At 36.9% G+C, this 16,116-nt stretch overlaps 1 protein-coding gene across 2 annotated transcripts in view; it reads left to right on the top strand.

Annotated features, from left to right (window-relative positions):
• PIK3C2G (phosphatidylinositol-4-phosphate 3-kinase catalytic subunit type 2 gamma) overlaps window positions 1–16,116 on the top strand; it is a 328,570-nt gene that overhangs the window by 255,602 nt on the left and 56,852 nt on the right. For both annotated transcript variants that reach the window (XM_060305870.2, XM_030841385.3), the window contains one exon: window positions 7,342–7,417. In XM_060305870.2, the coding sequence (XP_060161853.1) occupies window positions 7,342–7,417 (76 nt within the window). The remainder of the gene's footprint in view (window positions 1–7,341; window positions 7,418–16,116) is intronic.

Below are 16,116 nucleotides of genomic sequence, written 5' to 3'. Positions count from 1 at the left end.
AAGCAAAAAAATGTATATGTATAACCTCATAGAGTGTTTAATATAACCTAATGTGTTTACATGGATCATTGATATCAAAGTCCAATAACTTCAGAGTCCTTAAGACAAATACCAACCATGTATTAATTTATTCACCAAATATATAATGTTTTACATAGGAGGGATGTTCCAAATATTTAACAACTGTTAGGGCACAGGAACTGATTAATCAGGATAAGTGCAGGCCATCAACCCACCTTTATGGCCATACAAGCTTGCATTGGTTGAATGTTTGCTGTGATGGATGGAGAAAACTGTAGTAAGAGCAGTGCGGAATGAGGGTTTTTCAGGAGCTTGGATCAAAATATTAAGTTTGAGTTGCCTGTGAGACTTCTAAGTAGAGATGTCAAGTGGAAAGTTGAATGTCTTGAGTTGAGGGGAAAAGAGAGGCTGGAAATATAAATATAGGAGTTTCAATTAATAACTGGTTTTCATTGCCATGAGACTGGATGTTACTTAGGGTGAAAATGTAAATATAAAAGAGAAGAGGTCTGAATACGAGACCATGCAGCACACCAACTTTAAAGTTTGAGAAGATGGAAGAGAATCAACAAAATAGACTGAGGAAGAGCAATCTGTTGGAAACCAAAAGAATATGGTGCCTGGGAATTCCCTGTTGGTCCAGTGGTTACGACTCCACGCTTCACTGCAGGGGGCACAGGATCAATCCCTGGTCGGGGAACTAAGATCCTGCATGCCATGTGGTGCAGCCAAATAAATAAATGACTCATGGAGGTAATTAATTTAAAAAAAAAAGAACATGGTGCCTGAAATCCAAGACAAGAAATTATTTCAAAGAAGAAGGAATGACAAGCTGTTTCAAATGCTACTAATGGGTCAAAAATTGAGAATTGACCACTGGATTTAGCAGAATGGATATCATTGGTGAATTTAACAAAAACAGTTTGATGAGAGTGCTGGGAACAAAAACCTTATTAAAATGGGTTCAAAAGAGAATGTGAAGAGAGAAATTTGGGATAGAAAGTGGAAAACAATCCTTGCAGAATCTTTACTAAAGATGAATAGGAAAAAAACAGTGTGCAGGGAAATGTAAGTCAAGAATTTTGTTTACTGAAATGAATTATAGCATACGTGTATGCTGGTAGGAAAATCCACTGAAGAAGCAAAAATTGGTGTTGCAATTAGCCATATACCAGAGCGATGATCTTGACTAGAGAAGAGAGCATGTGATCTAGTGCCCAAATCAGTCTCAAATTAAAGCACAGGCAGTCCTCCTATGTAGTGGACGAAATGGCAGAGGTAAGGTAAGATGATAGATATTGAGCGCTTATAGAAATTCTTTTCTGCTTCTGTTTTTTCTGTAAACAAGAAGACAGCCATAGGAGTTCCTGGTGACCTAGTGGTTAAGATTCCCTTCCATTGCCATGGCCTGGGTTCAAACCCTGGTCAGGGAACTGAGATCCCTCAAGCCCATACAGTGCAGCCAATAAAAAAAGAGCCTTGAACAGATTGAAAGAGGGGAAAAGCATGTTGGCATTTTGAGGAGTAAGGCTAGGGCATTAAATAGTCCTATAGGTGAATGGAAGAATAAATGGTGTAGTGATGTGAAAAATTGCCAGAAAATTGAGCACCAATTTGTGGGTAGTGGGCATGAGGTGAAAGTAAGATCAGTAAGCACGGTTGAGTGCTTTTCTCCAGCAACATTCAGCACACCTGTTACAGTTGCAGAGTTGGCAGAGAGTAACCAGAGTTGTTCTGTTTTCATTTTTGTTTTTTGCCAAGTGAATAATAGAATAACGGGAGAAAGGGTCAAAAGAGTTAAAAAGAGTATACGAGAGAGTTATTATAAGTATTGACCATGAGATCCATATTGGCCAAGGAGGGATATGATAATAATGAGAGGAGTTAGGGTCAGTGAAAAGGTCAACAGATTGTTCGAGTTACATAACTAGAGGAAAAGAGCTGAAAAGGAGGGAGCGGGTGGTTGTAGACTCAGAAGCTAGAAATCAAGACAATGGAAGAACTTCAGTCACTGATCCAGATAAGATCAAGAGAACAAGAGTGAGTGATGGAGTAAGATGCAGAACAAGATTATTGGATGAGATGAGTTAAAAACAAAGAATCTACCATAAAGAAGGACGCTTTGTGTCAATGTTAAAATAAGTGTGAATTATGACAAGTATTATTGGAGAAAATGACAGTGTTCCAGGGTTTAAAATGTTGTAGGAATGAAGGCCAGTGACCTAGAGATCAGTAGACAAGTGCAACAACAAGAGGGAGAGGGCTGTATAGTCAGTAGACATGGATATTCAAAGCAGGGCATTTTTATATAGGAAGAAAGTGTGGAGATTGGAAGATCAAGGAGATGCAAGGAGGATACCTACCCCATCCCCAGGACCAGGGTTATAAAGGGAATGTGAGACAGCATTACTACCATTTCAGAAACTTAAAAGGAAAGCAGAAGGGACTGTTCAGAGAATATAGTAAGTTGAGCTTATAAGGAGCTTTGCTGATGACATTCTCCAAGGCTGACTGCTGTTTTCTCTTTCCTCCACAATGCTGCACTGTCAACTTTCTAAGAAATATCTGATCATGATGTTTTTCTGTTTAAAATTCATCAATAGGTCCCAGTAGCTTTAAGCTTGTGCAGAAGACCAGCATGCTCTAGGACTCCTACGAAACTCTCTCTAGGCACATCTCCCACCTATCCCCATATGTATTCTTCACATCTATAGGTCATTGGCAGTGGTAACACAGGTGGGCCTGGGCTTACTGATTTACTCTACATTCTTTTTTTTATACTAATCTCAATCAGTCAACCACTTATGCCATCTGGTATTCAGTTTTCTCATTTCTAGAATGAAGTAGTTAAATTCAGAGCTTGTCCTCCAGAAAACTATTACCACTTGAAGAATTAAACAGAAAAGCAACATTCTTTTTTTTATTATTTACTTATTTGGCTGTGCCAGGTCTTAGTTGCAGCATGTAGGATCTAGTTCCCTGACCAGGGATCGAACCCAGGCCCCCTGCATTGGGAGTGCAAGCCACTGGACCACCAGGGAAGTCCCCAGAAAAACAACATTCTTAATAATGGGAGAATATTGTTGGTATTTCAGAATATTTAAGATAAGTGGCCTTGCTCATTAATTGCCAACTGTACCCTCCAGTCATTGAGACAACCAAAAGTGTGCCCATAAATCTTTAAGCATCTCAGATTGTCAGATAGCTTGATAAAATGCAGGCTGCCCAGTTAACTTTGAATTTGAGATAAATAAATATTTTTAGTGTAAGTATATTGTAAATATTGCATGGGCATCATCTGTTTTTATTTGTTATATCTGGCAGCTCTACATATGGAAAGCCCTGCAGACTAGGATTATATCTATAGTCAATGTAAAAATGGCACACCTAGAGTTGCTCAGTATACAACCTACACAACTAAATATAGCCACACTGCTTGGTGGTCAGTACAAACCCAACTGAAAACACTGGTTCAGGTTATCAGTGAAAGCAACTGTAGCACTAACATTTCTATAATTCTCCAAACTATCCAGTAGTGCAATGTGCTAAAAAGCTGTGGGATACATGTACATAAGTAAAACCAAATCTGAGGAGAAAATTTGATTATTTTGAAATCAAGCAATACTACTTTTTTTATCTTCTTAATCATTTTTATTGATTTCTCCCTTCCATTGACACTGGATCATGCTTTTCCTCAAGAATGAAAACAATATTGCTACATTAAGAAATTAGTATTCAGCATGTCACCCACACCTGGAATTACAAATGTAGGTTTCAAGGATATGACAGTGTAAATACAAGGGAATAATTAGCTATTGGTGACATTTCAGACACGAATTGGGAAGATATTCTGCCTATTCTTGAAGTGTAATAACCATTAGGAGGTGAGGTCAAAACATTGCCAGAGAATAATAATTGACTGGTTGTCAAAAGCCAAAGAAGGTCAAATTCCCTTCAACAAATTCTGAAATTTGATTTCAGACTTTCAAACTAAAAAACTTGATTTGGTCAGCTTCCTGAAGATGGATATATTTCTTGAGGATAGATTATTATACAAGTTCACAAGAGATCAATATGTAGAGATAAAAATTGCTAATTAACTAGTTTACAATGATGCATAAAACTGCTACACAGATAAAAATATTTGCATTAGAAGACCAATGTATTCTATATCTGAATACAGATCTCAGTTTCTGTTAATAAATAGTTACTGAGTAAAAATACTATATTAAATATGAGTGAATAAATGATCTCTGCTCTTGATATCTCACTGACTAGGCTAAAAGAGTAGAGAAGAGAGAATGTGATAAAACTTGGGCAAATGGGTGGATAGAGGTGGAAAGGATGGAGAAAGGAGCATGTAGAAAAACAGAGATAAGAGAGCATGACACACTTGAGGAAATATAATTCAGTATAGTTAATATACTAGAAGAGAAATGGTGAGAGATGAAGATAGGGAAATGAGCAAGATCCCATTCAAGAAAGGTCTTACAAGCCTTGTTAAGCAGTTGATCTTTTTGCTTAAGAGCAATGGGGAGTCACTTCTGGGTTTTAAGCAGTTAATTATTAGATTTTTATTTTGAAAGATCAGTTTGGCAATTGTGTGATGAATAGACTGGATGAAAGGGTAGCAAGAAAAGAGTCGGGAACACTTGCTGTAACTTAGGTGAGAAGTGATGATACTAGAACAAGGAAGACGACAGTATACCTGGAGGGAAGAAATGGATAAGTGAGGTATTTAGGAGGTGAAATTAATAGGACTTATCATTTAACTTTTTGTGTGGGGTAGGGAGAATGGAGAGTCCAAAACGATATACCTTATTTTGAGCCTGGATACAGGAAGAAGTAGCAAATCGAGGGGAAAGAAAATGCGTGTAGTTTGGGGGTTTTAATTATCTTTAGTCAAGGAAGCCAATAAAAAGACATTTTGATGTAGAGGGCTGAGACTCAAGAGATAGATCTGAGATAAAGGTCTAGATTTGTGCATCATTATAGAAGCCACCAAAAGGGATAACATCACAGGGAAAGAATGTGTTAGAGTAATGAGAGAGATGGGCCTAGAAGTGAGGGACGCTAGAATTTAAGTTATAAGCAAAAGGAAAAGGAGCCTGAAAAATGTCTAAGAAGAGATGGCAGGACAAATCGAAGAAAAACTGGGAGAACTTGCTATCAAGAAAGCAGGTGAAAGAGTTTTTCACTAAAAATGGAGTAGTTATATAAGGGCCAAGAAAATCTCCATTGGATTTAGGGGAAAAAATGACCTTAAAAAAGAGAAATGATGGTAAGAGCATTTTCAGAGGATGATTAATGACAGAAACCTGAGTGTGATAGATCATAAAGGGAGTGGAAGTTGAAGAAGAGGAACCAGTGTGAGTGCTGACAACTCTTCCCATAAGTTTGTGTCAAAGAGGAGAAAAATAATAGGACTTGAAAGGAGCACTAGTGACAAGACATTATTTTTGTGTGAGTGTACTTTGTGTGGTTTGACTCATCTGTTTGTTAGTTGTTAAAATGGAGAGAGTTGGCCACACTTGATATTGGAGGGAGGGATGGAGGGAGGAAGGAAGGGAGGAAGAAAAATAAAAGAAAAGAAAGAAAGAAAGGAAGGAAGGAAGGAAGAAAGAAAAAGAAGGAAGGGAGGGAGAAAGAAAGAAGGAAGGAAGGAAAGAAAGAGAAAGAGGGAGGGAGGAACGGAGGAAGAAAAAGACACTAAAGTATAGATTGGGATATTCTACAAGGTTCTTGAGGAGGAAGGAATAGAATCTAGGACACAGAAAGACGTGATCAGCATTGGATGATGTCTTAGTTTGTTAGGGCTGCCATAGCAAAGTACCACAAACTGGGTGATGTAAACAACAGAAATGCATTGTCTCACAGTTCTGGAAGGTGGAAGTCTGAAATCAAGGTGTCGACAGGGTTGGTTCCTTCTGACTGCTGTGAAGAAGAGTCTATTTCAGGCCTCTGTCCATGTCTTATAGATGGTAGATGGCCATTTCTTCCTTATGTCTCTTCACATCATCTTTGCTACATGAATGTGTCTAAATTTTCCCTTTTTATATTGGATTAGAGGTCCACCCTCCACCAATATGACCTCAACCTAATTTAACTAATTACATCTGTGATTACTCTATTTCCGAATAAGATCACATTCTGAGCTACTGTGGGTTAGGACTTCAACATATAAATTTTCAGAGGGTAGAATTCAACTTATAATAGATGAGAAGAGAGACACTTCTTCCCGTGTAGCAGGAAAAAAAGAGAAAAAGTGGCTTTGTGCAGCTGTAGATTTTGTAGCAGGAAATATAGGAGTTTCCATCTGCCTTTTATTTTCTCTAGAGTGGAGACAAAAATCATCAGCAAAGAAGGAGTCAGAGTTGGAAGTGTAACTTTCTGAAAGAGGTTTTAAAGAGCCATTGCACAGAATGAAGGCTAACTGGGTAGAATGTCAGGCAGCTTTGCAGGTACTATGGCATCAGCTTATGATAGTCAAAAGAAATAATCAATTATTTAGTGGTGCCCTTCAGATAATAATATAGGAAGGGCTGCTTTGGTCATATAATGGCTTAAAACAAAATGTGTGTCAGTGTCACTAAGGAAAAGTTATTCTGATTCACCAGTTAGCCCATTTATTTGGAGCCCAGGTTAAATGTCAGTTTGTTTGTGACAATCTCAGTTTAAAAGAGAAGCACACTCACTTATTTGTTCTAAAATTAAACGGAACTAGAATTTCTATTAAAGCATTCAATACAATCTGTTTCCTCCACTAGATTGTGTTCTAAAGAGAGGGGTCACCTTTTGCATCTTTCTGTTTCTAAATATCCCCTAACATTCCTCTATGGCATTGGTGTAGTCAGTAATTAGTGAGCATTTCTAGAATTGAACCTTGAGGAGTAATGAGTTTTCACTGAGTACCTGTGTCCTACTGAGAGTAATTTTTCTTCAAAAGTTTTGTCCAATGGTACACATTTTCTAGAAAAAGGAGGTGTGAGATTCATGCATAATTGTAAAGTTCAAGAATATAAACATATGGTGAGCTCTAAAAGCAGAGCACACCTGAGCCTCTTAAAGAAATATCAAATAACCAGATATCTAATCTCATGAAAGTTAAGTTTAACTTGGTGTAAAATTATAGCATTGACTTAATAAACTTCCTAGTATATTTTTTCTATTTATGGAATCTGTAAATATAGATATATCTATAAATAAAACAGGTATCTATAAACATTATATATTAGGGTCAACATTTTTAAATACTAGGGAATAGGAACAATAAATAAATGTAAGATATGAAAAAATATTTTATTTTGCCTTATTTTTCAGAGTGATTGTGTACTTAGTTTTTTCCTCTCTGAGCCTGTGGAACAAACAATGGAAGAATCATCACCTGTGGACCTAGGCAAGTAATTTTATCATTATTTCTATGTACAATTATTGTTTCAATATAATTGTACAAAAATCATAACTATAATTTTTTATTTTTCAAATTAAAATCTCTTTTTAAGAATAAGGCCTTAAGAGTCTTTTCTAACCACTTCGAAAGCTTTTTAACTCCTTAGACTATGTCTATCAAGTTAAATTAAACCCAGATATATTTGTCCAATTATAATAACTACATGGTATCACACTATTAACTCATTTCAATTAATTGTGCATTGAGATGGAATTGCATTTCAGAGGCAGAAGTCCTGTTTTCCCCTGCAGGTAAGTCTTACAATTTACTCAACATATTTGGAAGCAACAAAAATAAATATTAGGCAATAATAATGATCATGAGTTATCTAGCAGTTTCACTCTTATCTTTTAAAGCTCAATAATTATTCCAGCTCCCTCATGAAGTCTTCTTTTATTACCAGGATCCCAAACTAGACCAGCACAATTATTCACCCTATTCTCTGCCATATGTATGTTAATTCTAATTAATTTTTCTATCATCATCTCACCTAGATTGGCAGAGACTCTTTTTGAATGTCCCGTCAATCTTTTTTTTTTTTGACAGTTTAAAATATTACTTATTTTTTTGAGAGGCCTAGGTTTAATTACATGCTTGGGGATGGGTCTTTACCCATTTGTTCATCTCCATTTTTGCTTAAGTTATCTCTAGTTTTCTCTTATGTGAAGCCAAGAGCATCTCAGCCGTTAAAATATTAGAATGTCCTATCAATCTTAAGCATTCGTAATATAATTCCATTGCCAGTGGCCATCTAATACTGATACTGGTTTTTATCTCATATAAGATTTGCAAACCCATAATTTTCTACAGCTTACCCCCCTTTCCTTTGCAGCTCCCTGTCTGAGTTTTATCCACATCCACCTTCCAATTCTCTGCCTTTAAGATTAGGCCCATCTGCTCATTACCTCTGCCTGTATCTGACATCCTAGATATTTAACCCTCATACAGAACAACAGTTCTGTACAGCCAGGTCAGGTCTTATAGTGTGACTATTTATTGTTACATATTTATTTTTGTGTCTGCCTTGTTTCTCCTGTTAGACTGAGAGTAACTTTAAATCAAGGACTCACTTCCCTACTATGCATTGCTCTATACTAACAAATCCTAATTTAATATATGAGAATTGTACCACTTTTATTCCCCACATTTTACTCATGTAACGTTACTCTCTAAGATGCTTTATATAGTCAATATATAACATATATATATGTTCAATATATAATATATATATAACATATATATATATATCAATATATAACATAAACAATATTAAGTAAGGTAATTTCATACATTTTATAGCATGTATCTAAAGAAGAATAATGCCCACAATATAAAATATTTTTATTGTCATAATTTACAAATTATACAACAAATATCTTTTTAAAAAATATAGTATTAGCTGGGGAGATTTTCACAATCAATATTTATAAACTTGCATTAAACAGATTAAAAAACCCAATAATAATAAAGTTGCCAATTTCTAGAGATGTCAAACTTTAAGAAAAAGCTACTAGATTGGCCTCTATTTTGTCATTAAAGGCCTTAAAGAAAATTCTTTCTCTGTGTTTCAAAAAGTAAACTGTGGATCACTATCAAGTTTTTAAATTTGGTGATTATTATAAGGTGTTTTAAAATACATACACACAAAAAATTTAGGATTCTTATTGTAAAAACTAAAATGGTTGCTTGAGAATTCTTTTTTTTCTGGTTTGCTTATATCTTACTACATCATACAATACTCAGGATTTGTTTCGTCACTGTTAATGAGCAAAAGATTTGATTCTCAATATTTTTAAATACAGGCTGCCTATGAAATACAGCTTGTTATCTTAAAACAACAGAACACACCTTCTAAGCAGGATATGCAAATCATTACAACAAACAAGGATTAGCAGGAAGTTGTTCCTTCTTGTATGCTTTAAATTATTTCCTCTTTCATACTTCTGAATTCTTAATGTTAATACTTTTGTCACAGAATATCAGTTGATTCTAAACAAGAAGCACAATATTATTCTAACCATAATTCTTGTCAACTAGTTGAAACTTTGAGCTTATGTTGTTAAATGAGTAGAGGATAAAGTTATTCAAGTGTATTTAAATAATGGTTTAAATAGGATGACCTTAAGCAAAAATCCCAGACTTTACCATTTTACTACCACAGCTAATGAATTGAGAGTGGATTCTGGACACCTATGTATCTAGGCACATGACTTATAAAGATCATATTAGAAATCATTTATAGTCCTGCATCTGGGAGATATTCATATTCCTTTGCCTTTACTCACTAACTAAACGTGCCACGGTAGAACAACAGAAGAATTTATCTTTTTCACGTGCCAGCCAATCACTTCTCTCCTCTACTTAACACTTTTCCTTGGCTTCTCATTGCCTTTAGGCAAGGGCAACATCATGGGCTTGTAACCTATGCAGTCATACAAAGCACAGTGCTTAGAACAATCCTGCTGTCACTGTACTGAAATTCTTAACAATTGCTGTAAAAAGGGCTCTGAATTTTCATTTTCCTTTTTTTTTTTTTTTTTTTTTTTGCGGTACGCGGGCCTCTCACTGTTGTGGCCTTTTCCGTTGCAGAGCACAGGCTCCAGACGCACAGGCTCAGCGGCCATGGCTCAGGGGCCCAGCCGCTCTGCGGCATGTGGGACCTTCCCGGACCGGGTCACGAACCCTTGTCCCCTGCATCGGCAGGTGGACTCTCAACCACTGTGCCACCAGGGAAACCCCTTCATTTTGCATTTTTATTTCACTGACCCCCACAAATTATGTAGCTTGCCCAGCTCTTTGGAAGAAGACCAAAATCCTCCTGATGCATCTCAGCAAAATCTGGCACCCACCAATTTCCCTTTCCAGTCTAATATCAGGTCCTTCCCCATCTTGATTCCTATCTTTTTCCAATTTTTCAACTAAGACAAGATCCTCAGTACCTCACAGATTCAATTTTCTCTGCCTAGATCACTTGACTCCTGTTCCACCTTCCCCATCATTTTTTTTTTTTTTTGCTACATTCATTGGAGTATAATTGCTTTACAATGGTGTGTTAGTTTCTACTTTAAAACAAAGTGAATCAGTTATACATATACATATGTTCCCATATCTCTTCCCTTTTGCGTCTCCCTCCCTCCCACACTCCCTATCCCACCCCTCCAGGTGGTCACAGAGCACCGAGCTGATCTCCTTGTGCTATGCGGCTGCTTCCCACTAGCTATCTACCTTACGTTTGGTAGTGTATATATGTCCATGCCTCTCTCTTGCTTTGTCACAGCTTACCCTTCCCCTCCCCATATCCTCAAGTCCATTCTCTAGTAGGTCTGTGTCTTTATTCCTGTCTTACCCCTAGGTACTTCATGCCATTTTTTTCCTTAAATTCCATATATATGTGTTAGCATACAGTATTTGTCTCTCTCTTTCTGACTTACTTCACTCTGTATGACAGGCTCTAGGTCTATCCACCTCATTACAAATAGCTCAATTTCGTTTCTTTTTATGGCTGAGTAATATTCCATTGTATATATGTGCCACACCTTCTTTATCCATTCATCCGATTATGGACACTTAGGTGTCTCCGGGCTATTGTAAATAGACCTGCAATGAACATTTTGGTACATGACTCTTTTTGAATTATGGTTTTTTCAGGGTATATGCCCAGTAGTGGGATTGCTGGGTCATATGGTAGTTCTATTTGGAGTTTATTAAGGAACCTCCATACTGTTCTCCACAGTGGCTGTATCAATTTACATTCCCACCGGCAGTGCAAGAGTGTTCCCTTTTCTCCACACCCTCTCCAGCATTCACTGTTTCTAGATTTTTTGATGATGGCCATTCTGACTGGTGTGAGATGATATCTCATTGTAGTTTTGATTTACATTTCTCTAATGATTAATGATGTTGAGCATTCTTTCATGTGTTTGTTGGCAGTCTGTATATCTTCTTTGGAGAAGTGTCTGTTTAGGTCTTCTGCCGATTTTTGGATTGGGTTGCTTGTTTTTTTGTTATTCAGCTGCATGAGCTGCTTATAAATTTTGGAGATTAATCCTTTGTCAGTTGCTTCATTTGCAAATACTTTCTCCCATTCTGAGGGTTGTCTTTTGGTCTTGTTTATGGTTTCCTTTGCTGTGCAAAAGCTTTGAAGTTTCATTAGGTCCCATTTGTTTACTTTTGTTTTTATTTCCATTTCTCTAGGAGGGGGGTCAAAAAGGATCTTGCTATAATTTATGTCATAGAGTGTTCTGCCTATGTTTTCCTGTAAGAGTTTGATAGTGTCTGGCCTTACATTTAGGTCTTCAACCCATTTTGAGATTATTTTTGTGTATGGTGTTAGGGAGTGATCTAATCTCATACTTTTACATGTAGCTGTCCAGTTTTCCCAGCACCACTTATTGAAGTGGCTGTCCTTTCTCCACTGAACATGCCTGCCTCCTTTATTAAAGATAAGGTGACCATATGTGCTTGGGTTTATCTCTGGGCTTTCTATCCTGTTCCATTGATCTATCTTTCTGTTTTTGTGCCAGTACCATACTGTCTTGATTACTGTAGCTTTGTAGTACAGTCTGAAGTCAGGTAGCCTGATTCCTCCAGCTCCGTTTTTCGTTCTCAAGATTGCTTTGGCTATTCGGGGTCTTTTGTGTCTCCATACAAATTGTGAAATTTTTTGTTCTAGTTCTGTGAAAAATGCCAGTGGTAGTTTGATAGGGATTGCATTGAATCTGTAGATTGCTTTGGGTAGTATAGTCATTTTCACAATGTTGATTCTTCCAATCCAAGAACATGGTATATATCTCCATCTATTTGTATCATCTTTAATTTTTTTCATCAGTGTCTTATAATTTTCTGCATACAGGTCTTTTGTCTCCTTGGGTAGGTTTATTCCTAGATATTTTATTCTTTTTGTTGCAATGGTAAATGGGAGTGTTTTCTTGATTTCACTTTCACATTTTTCATCATTAGTGTATAGGAATGCCAGAGATTTCTGTGCATTAATTTTGTATCCTGCTACTTTACCAAATTCATTGATTAGCTCTAGTAGTTTTCTGGTAGCATCTTTAGGATTCTCTATGTAAAGTATTATGTCATCTGCAAACAGTGACAGCTTTACTTCTTCTTTTCCAAATTGGATTTCTTTTATTTCCTTTTCTTCTCTGATTGCTGTGGCTAAAACTTCCAAAACTATATTGAATAAAAAGTGGTGAGAGTGGGCAACCTTGTCTTGTTCCTGATCTTAGTGGAAATGCTTTCAGTTTTTCACCATTGAGGACGATGTTGGCTGTGGGTTTGTCATATATGGCCTTTATTATGTTGAGGAAAGTTCCCTCTATGCCTACATTCTGCAGGGCTTTTATCATAAATGGGTGTTGAATTTTGTCAAAAGCGTTCTCTGCATCTATTGAGATGATCATATGGTTTTTCTCCTTCAATTTGTTAATATGGTGTATCACGTTGATTGATTTGCATATATTGAAGAATCCTTGCATTCCTGGAATAAACCCCACTTGATCATGGTGTATGACCCGTTTAATGTGCTGTTGGATTCTGTTTGCTAGTAGTTTGTTGAGGATTTTTGCATCTATGTTCATCAGTGATATTGGCCTGTAGTTTTCTTTCTTTGTGACATCCTTGTCTGGTTTTGGTATCAGGGTGATGGTGGCCTCGTAGAATGAGTTTGGGAGTGTTCCTCCCTCTGCTATACTTTGGAAGAGTTTGAGAAGGATAGGTGTTAGCTGTTCTCTAAATGTTTGATAGAATTTGCCTGTGAAGCCATCTGGTCCTGGGCTTTTGTTTGTTGGAAGATTTTTAATCACAGTTTCAATTTCAGTGCTTGTGATTGGTCTGTTCATATTTTCTATTTCTTCCTAGTTCAGTCTTGGAAGGTTGTGCATTTCTAAGAATTTGTCCATTTCTTCCAGGTTGTCCATTTTATTGGCATAGAGTTGCTTGTAGTAATCTCTCATGATCTTTTGTATTTCTATAGTGTCAGTTGTTACTTCTCCTTTTACATTTCTAATTCTATTGATTTGAGTCTTCTCCCTTTTTTTCTTGATGAGTCTGGCTAATGGTTTATCAATTTTGTTTATCTTCTCAAAGAACCAGCTTTTAGTTTTATTGATCTTTGCTATCGTTTCCTTCATTTCTTTTTCATTTATTTCTGATCTGATTTTTATGATTTCTTTCCTTCTGCTAACTTTGGGGTTTTTTTGTTCTTCTTTCTCTAATTGCTTTAGGTGCAAGGTTAGGTTGTTTATTCGAGATGTTTCCTGTTTCCTAAGGTAGGATTGTATTGCTATAAACTTCCCTCTTAGACCTGCTTTTGTTGCATCCCATAGATTTTGGGTCATCGTGTCTCCATTGTCATTTGTTTCTAGGTATTTTTTGATTTCCTCTTTGATTTCTTCAGTGATCACTTCCTTATTAAGTAAGTATTGTTTAGCCTACATGTGTTTGTATTTTTTACAGATCTTTTCCTGTAATTGACATCTACTCTCATAGCATTGTGGTCGGAAAGATACTTGATACAATTTCAGTTTTCTTAAATTTACCAAGGCTTGATTTGTGACCCAAGATATGATCTATCCTGGAGAATGTTCCATGAGCACTTGAGAAAAATGTGTATTCTGTTGTTTTTGGATGGAATGTCCTATAAATATCAATTAAGTCCATCTTTTTTAATGTATCATTTAAAGCTTGTGTTTCCTTTTTATTTTCATTTTGGATGATCTGTCCATTGGTGAAAGTGGGGTGTTAAAGTCCCCTACTATGAATGTGTTACTGTTGATTTCCCCTTTTATGGCTGTTAGTATTTGCCTTATGTATTGAGGTGCTCCTATGTTGGGTGCATAAATATTTACAATTGCTATATCTTCTTGGATTGATCCCTTGATCATAATGTAGTGTCCTTCTTTCTCTCTTCTAATAGTCTTTATTTTAAAGTCTATTTTGTCTGATATGAGAATTGCTACTCCAGCTTTCTTTTGGTTTCCATTTGCATGAGATATCTTTTTCCATCCCCTCACTTTCAGTCTGTATGTGTCTCTAGGTCTGAAGTGGGTCTCTTGTAGACAGCAAATATATGGGTCTTGTTTTTGTATCCATTCAGCCAATCTGTGTCTTTTGGTGGGAGCATTTAGTCCATTTACATTTAAGGTAATTATCGATTTGTATGTTCCTATTCCCATTTTCTTAATTGTTTTGGGTTCGTTTTTGTAGGTCTTTTCCTTCTCTTGTGTTTCTTGCCTAGAGAAGTTCCTTTAGCATTTGCTGTAAAGCTTGTTTAGTGGTGCTGAACTCTCTCAGCTGAACTCTCTCAGCTTTTGCTTGTCTGTAACGGTTTTAATTTCTTCATCAAATCTGAATGAGATCCTTGCTGGGTAGAGTAATCTTGGTTGCAGGTTTTTCTCCTTCATCACTTTAAATATGTCCTGCCAGTCCCTTCTGGCTTGCAGAGTTTCTGCTGAAAGATCAGCTGTTAACCTTATGGGGATTCCCTTGTGTGTTATTTGTTGTTTTTCCCTTGCTGCTTTTAATATGTTTTCTTTGTATTTAATTTTTGACAGTTTGATTAATATGTGTCTTGGCATATTTCTCCTTGGATTTTTCCTGTATGGGACTCTCTGTGCTTCCCGGACTTGATTAACTATTTCCTTTCCCATATTAGGGAAGTTTTCAACTATAATCTCTTCAAATATTTTCTCAGTTCCTTTCTTTTTCTCTTCTTCTTCTGGAACCCCTATAATTCGAATGTTGGTGCGTTGGATGTTGTCCCAGAGGTCTCTGAGACTGTCCTCAGTTCTTTTCATTCTTTTTTCTTCATTCTGCTCTGCAGTAGTTATTTCCACTATTTTATCTTCCAGGTCACTTATCCGTTCTTCTGCCTCAGTTATTCTATTGATCCCATCTAGAGTATTTTTAATTTCATTTATTGTGTTGTTCATCATTGTTTGTTTCATCTTTAGTTCTTCTAGGTCCTTGTTAAATGTTTCTTGCATTTTGTCTATTCTATTTCCAAGATTTTGGATCATCTTTACTATCATTATTCTGAATTCTTTTTCAGGTACACTGCCAATTTCCCCTTCAATTGTTAGGTCTGGTGGGTTTTTATCTTGCTCCTTCATCTGCTGTGTGTTTTTCTGTCTTCTCATTTTCCTTATCTTACTGTGTTTGGGGTCACCTTTCGGCAGGCTGCAGGTTCGTAGTTCCTGTTGTTTTTGGTGTCTGTCCCCAGTGGCTAAGGTTGGGTCAGTGGGTTTTGTAGGCTTCCTGGTGGAGGGGACTAGTGCCTGTGTTCTGGTGGATGAGTCTGAATCTTGTCTTTCTGGTGGGCACGTCCACGTCTGGCGGTGTGTTTTGGAGTGTCTGTGGACTTATTATGATTTTAGGCAGCCTCTCTGCTAATGGGTGGGTTTGTGTTCCTGTCTTGCTAGTTTTTTGGCATGGGATGTCCAGCACTGTAGCTTGCTGGTCGTTGAATGAAGCTGGGTGCTGGTGTTGAGTTGGAGATCTCTGGGAGATTTTCACCATTTGATATTATGTGGAGCTGGGATGTCTCTTGTGGACCAGTGTCCTGAAGTTGGCTCTCCTTCCTCAGAGGCACAGCACTGACTCCTGGCTGCTGCACCAAGAGCCATTCATCCACACGGCTC

Source organism: Globicephala melas, chromosome 10, assembly GCF_963455315.2.
Source record: "Globicephala melas chromosome 10, mGloMel1.2, whole genome shotgun sequence".
Classification (NCBI taxonomy): Eukaryota; Metazoa; Chordata; class Mammalia; order Artiodactyla; family Delphinidae; genus Globicephala; species Globicephala melas.
Note: the sequence above shows the minus strand (reverse complement) of the source record. Positions and strands in the feature narration are given on the sequence as shown.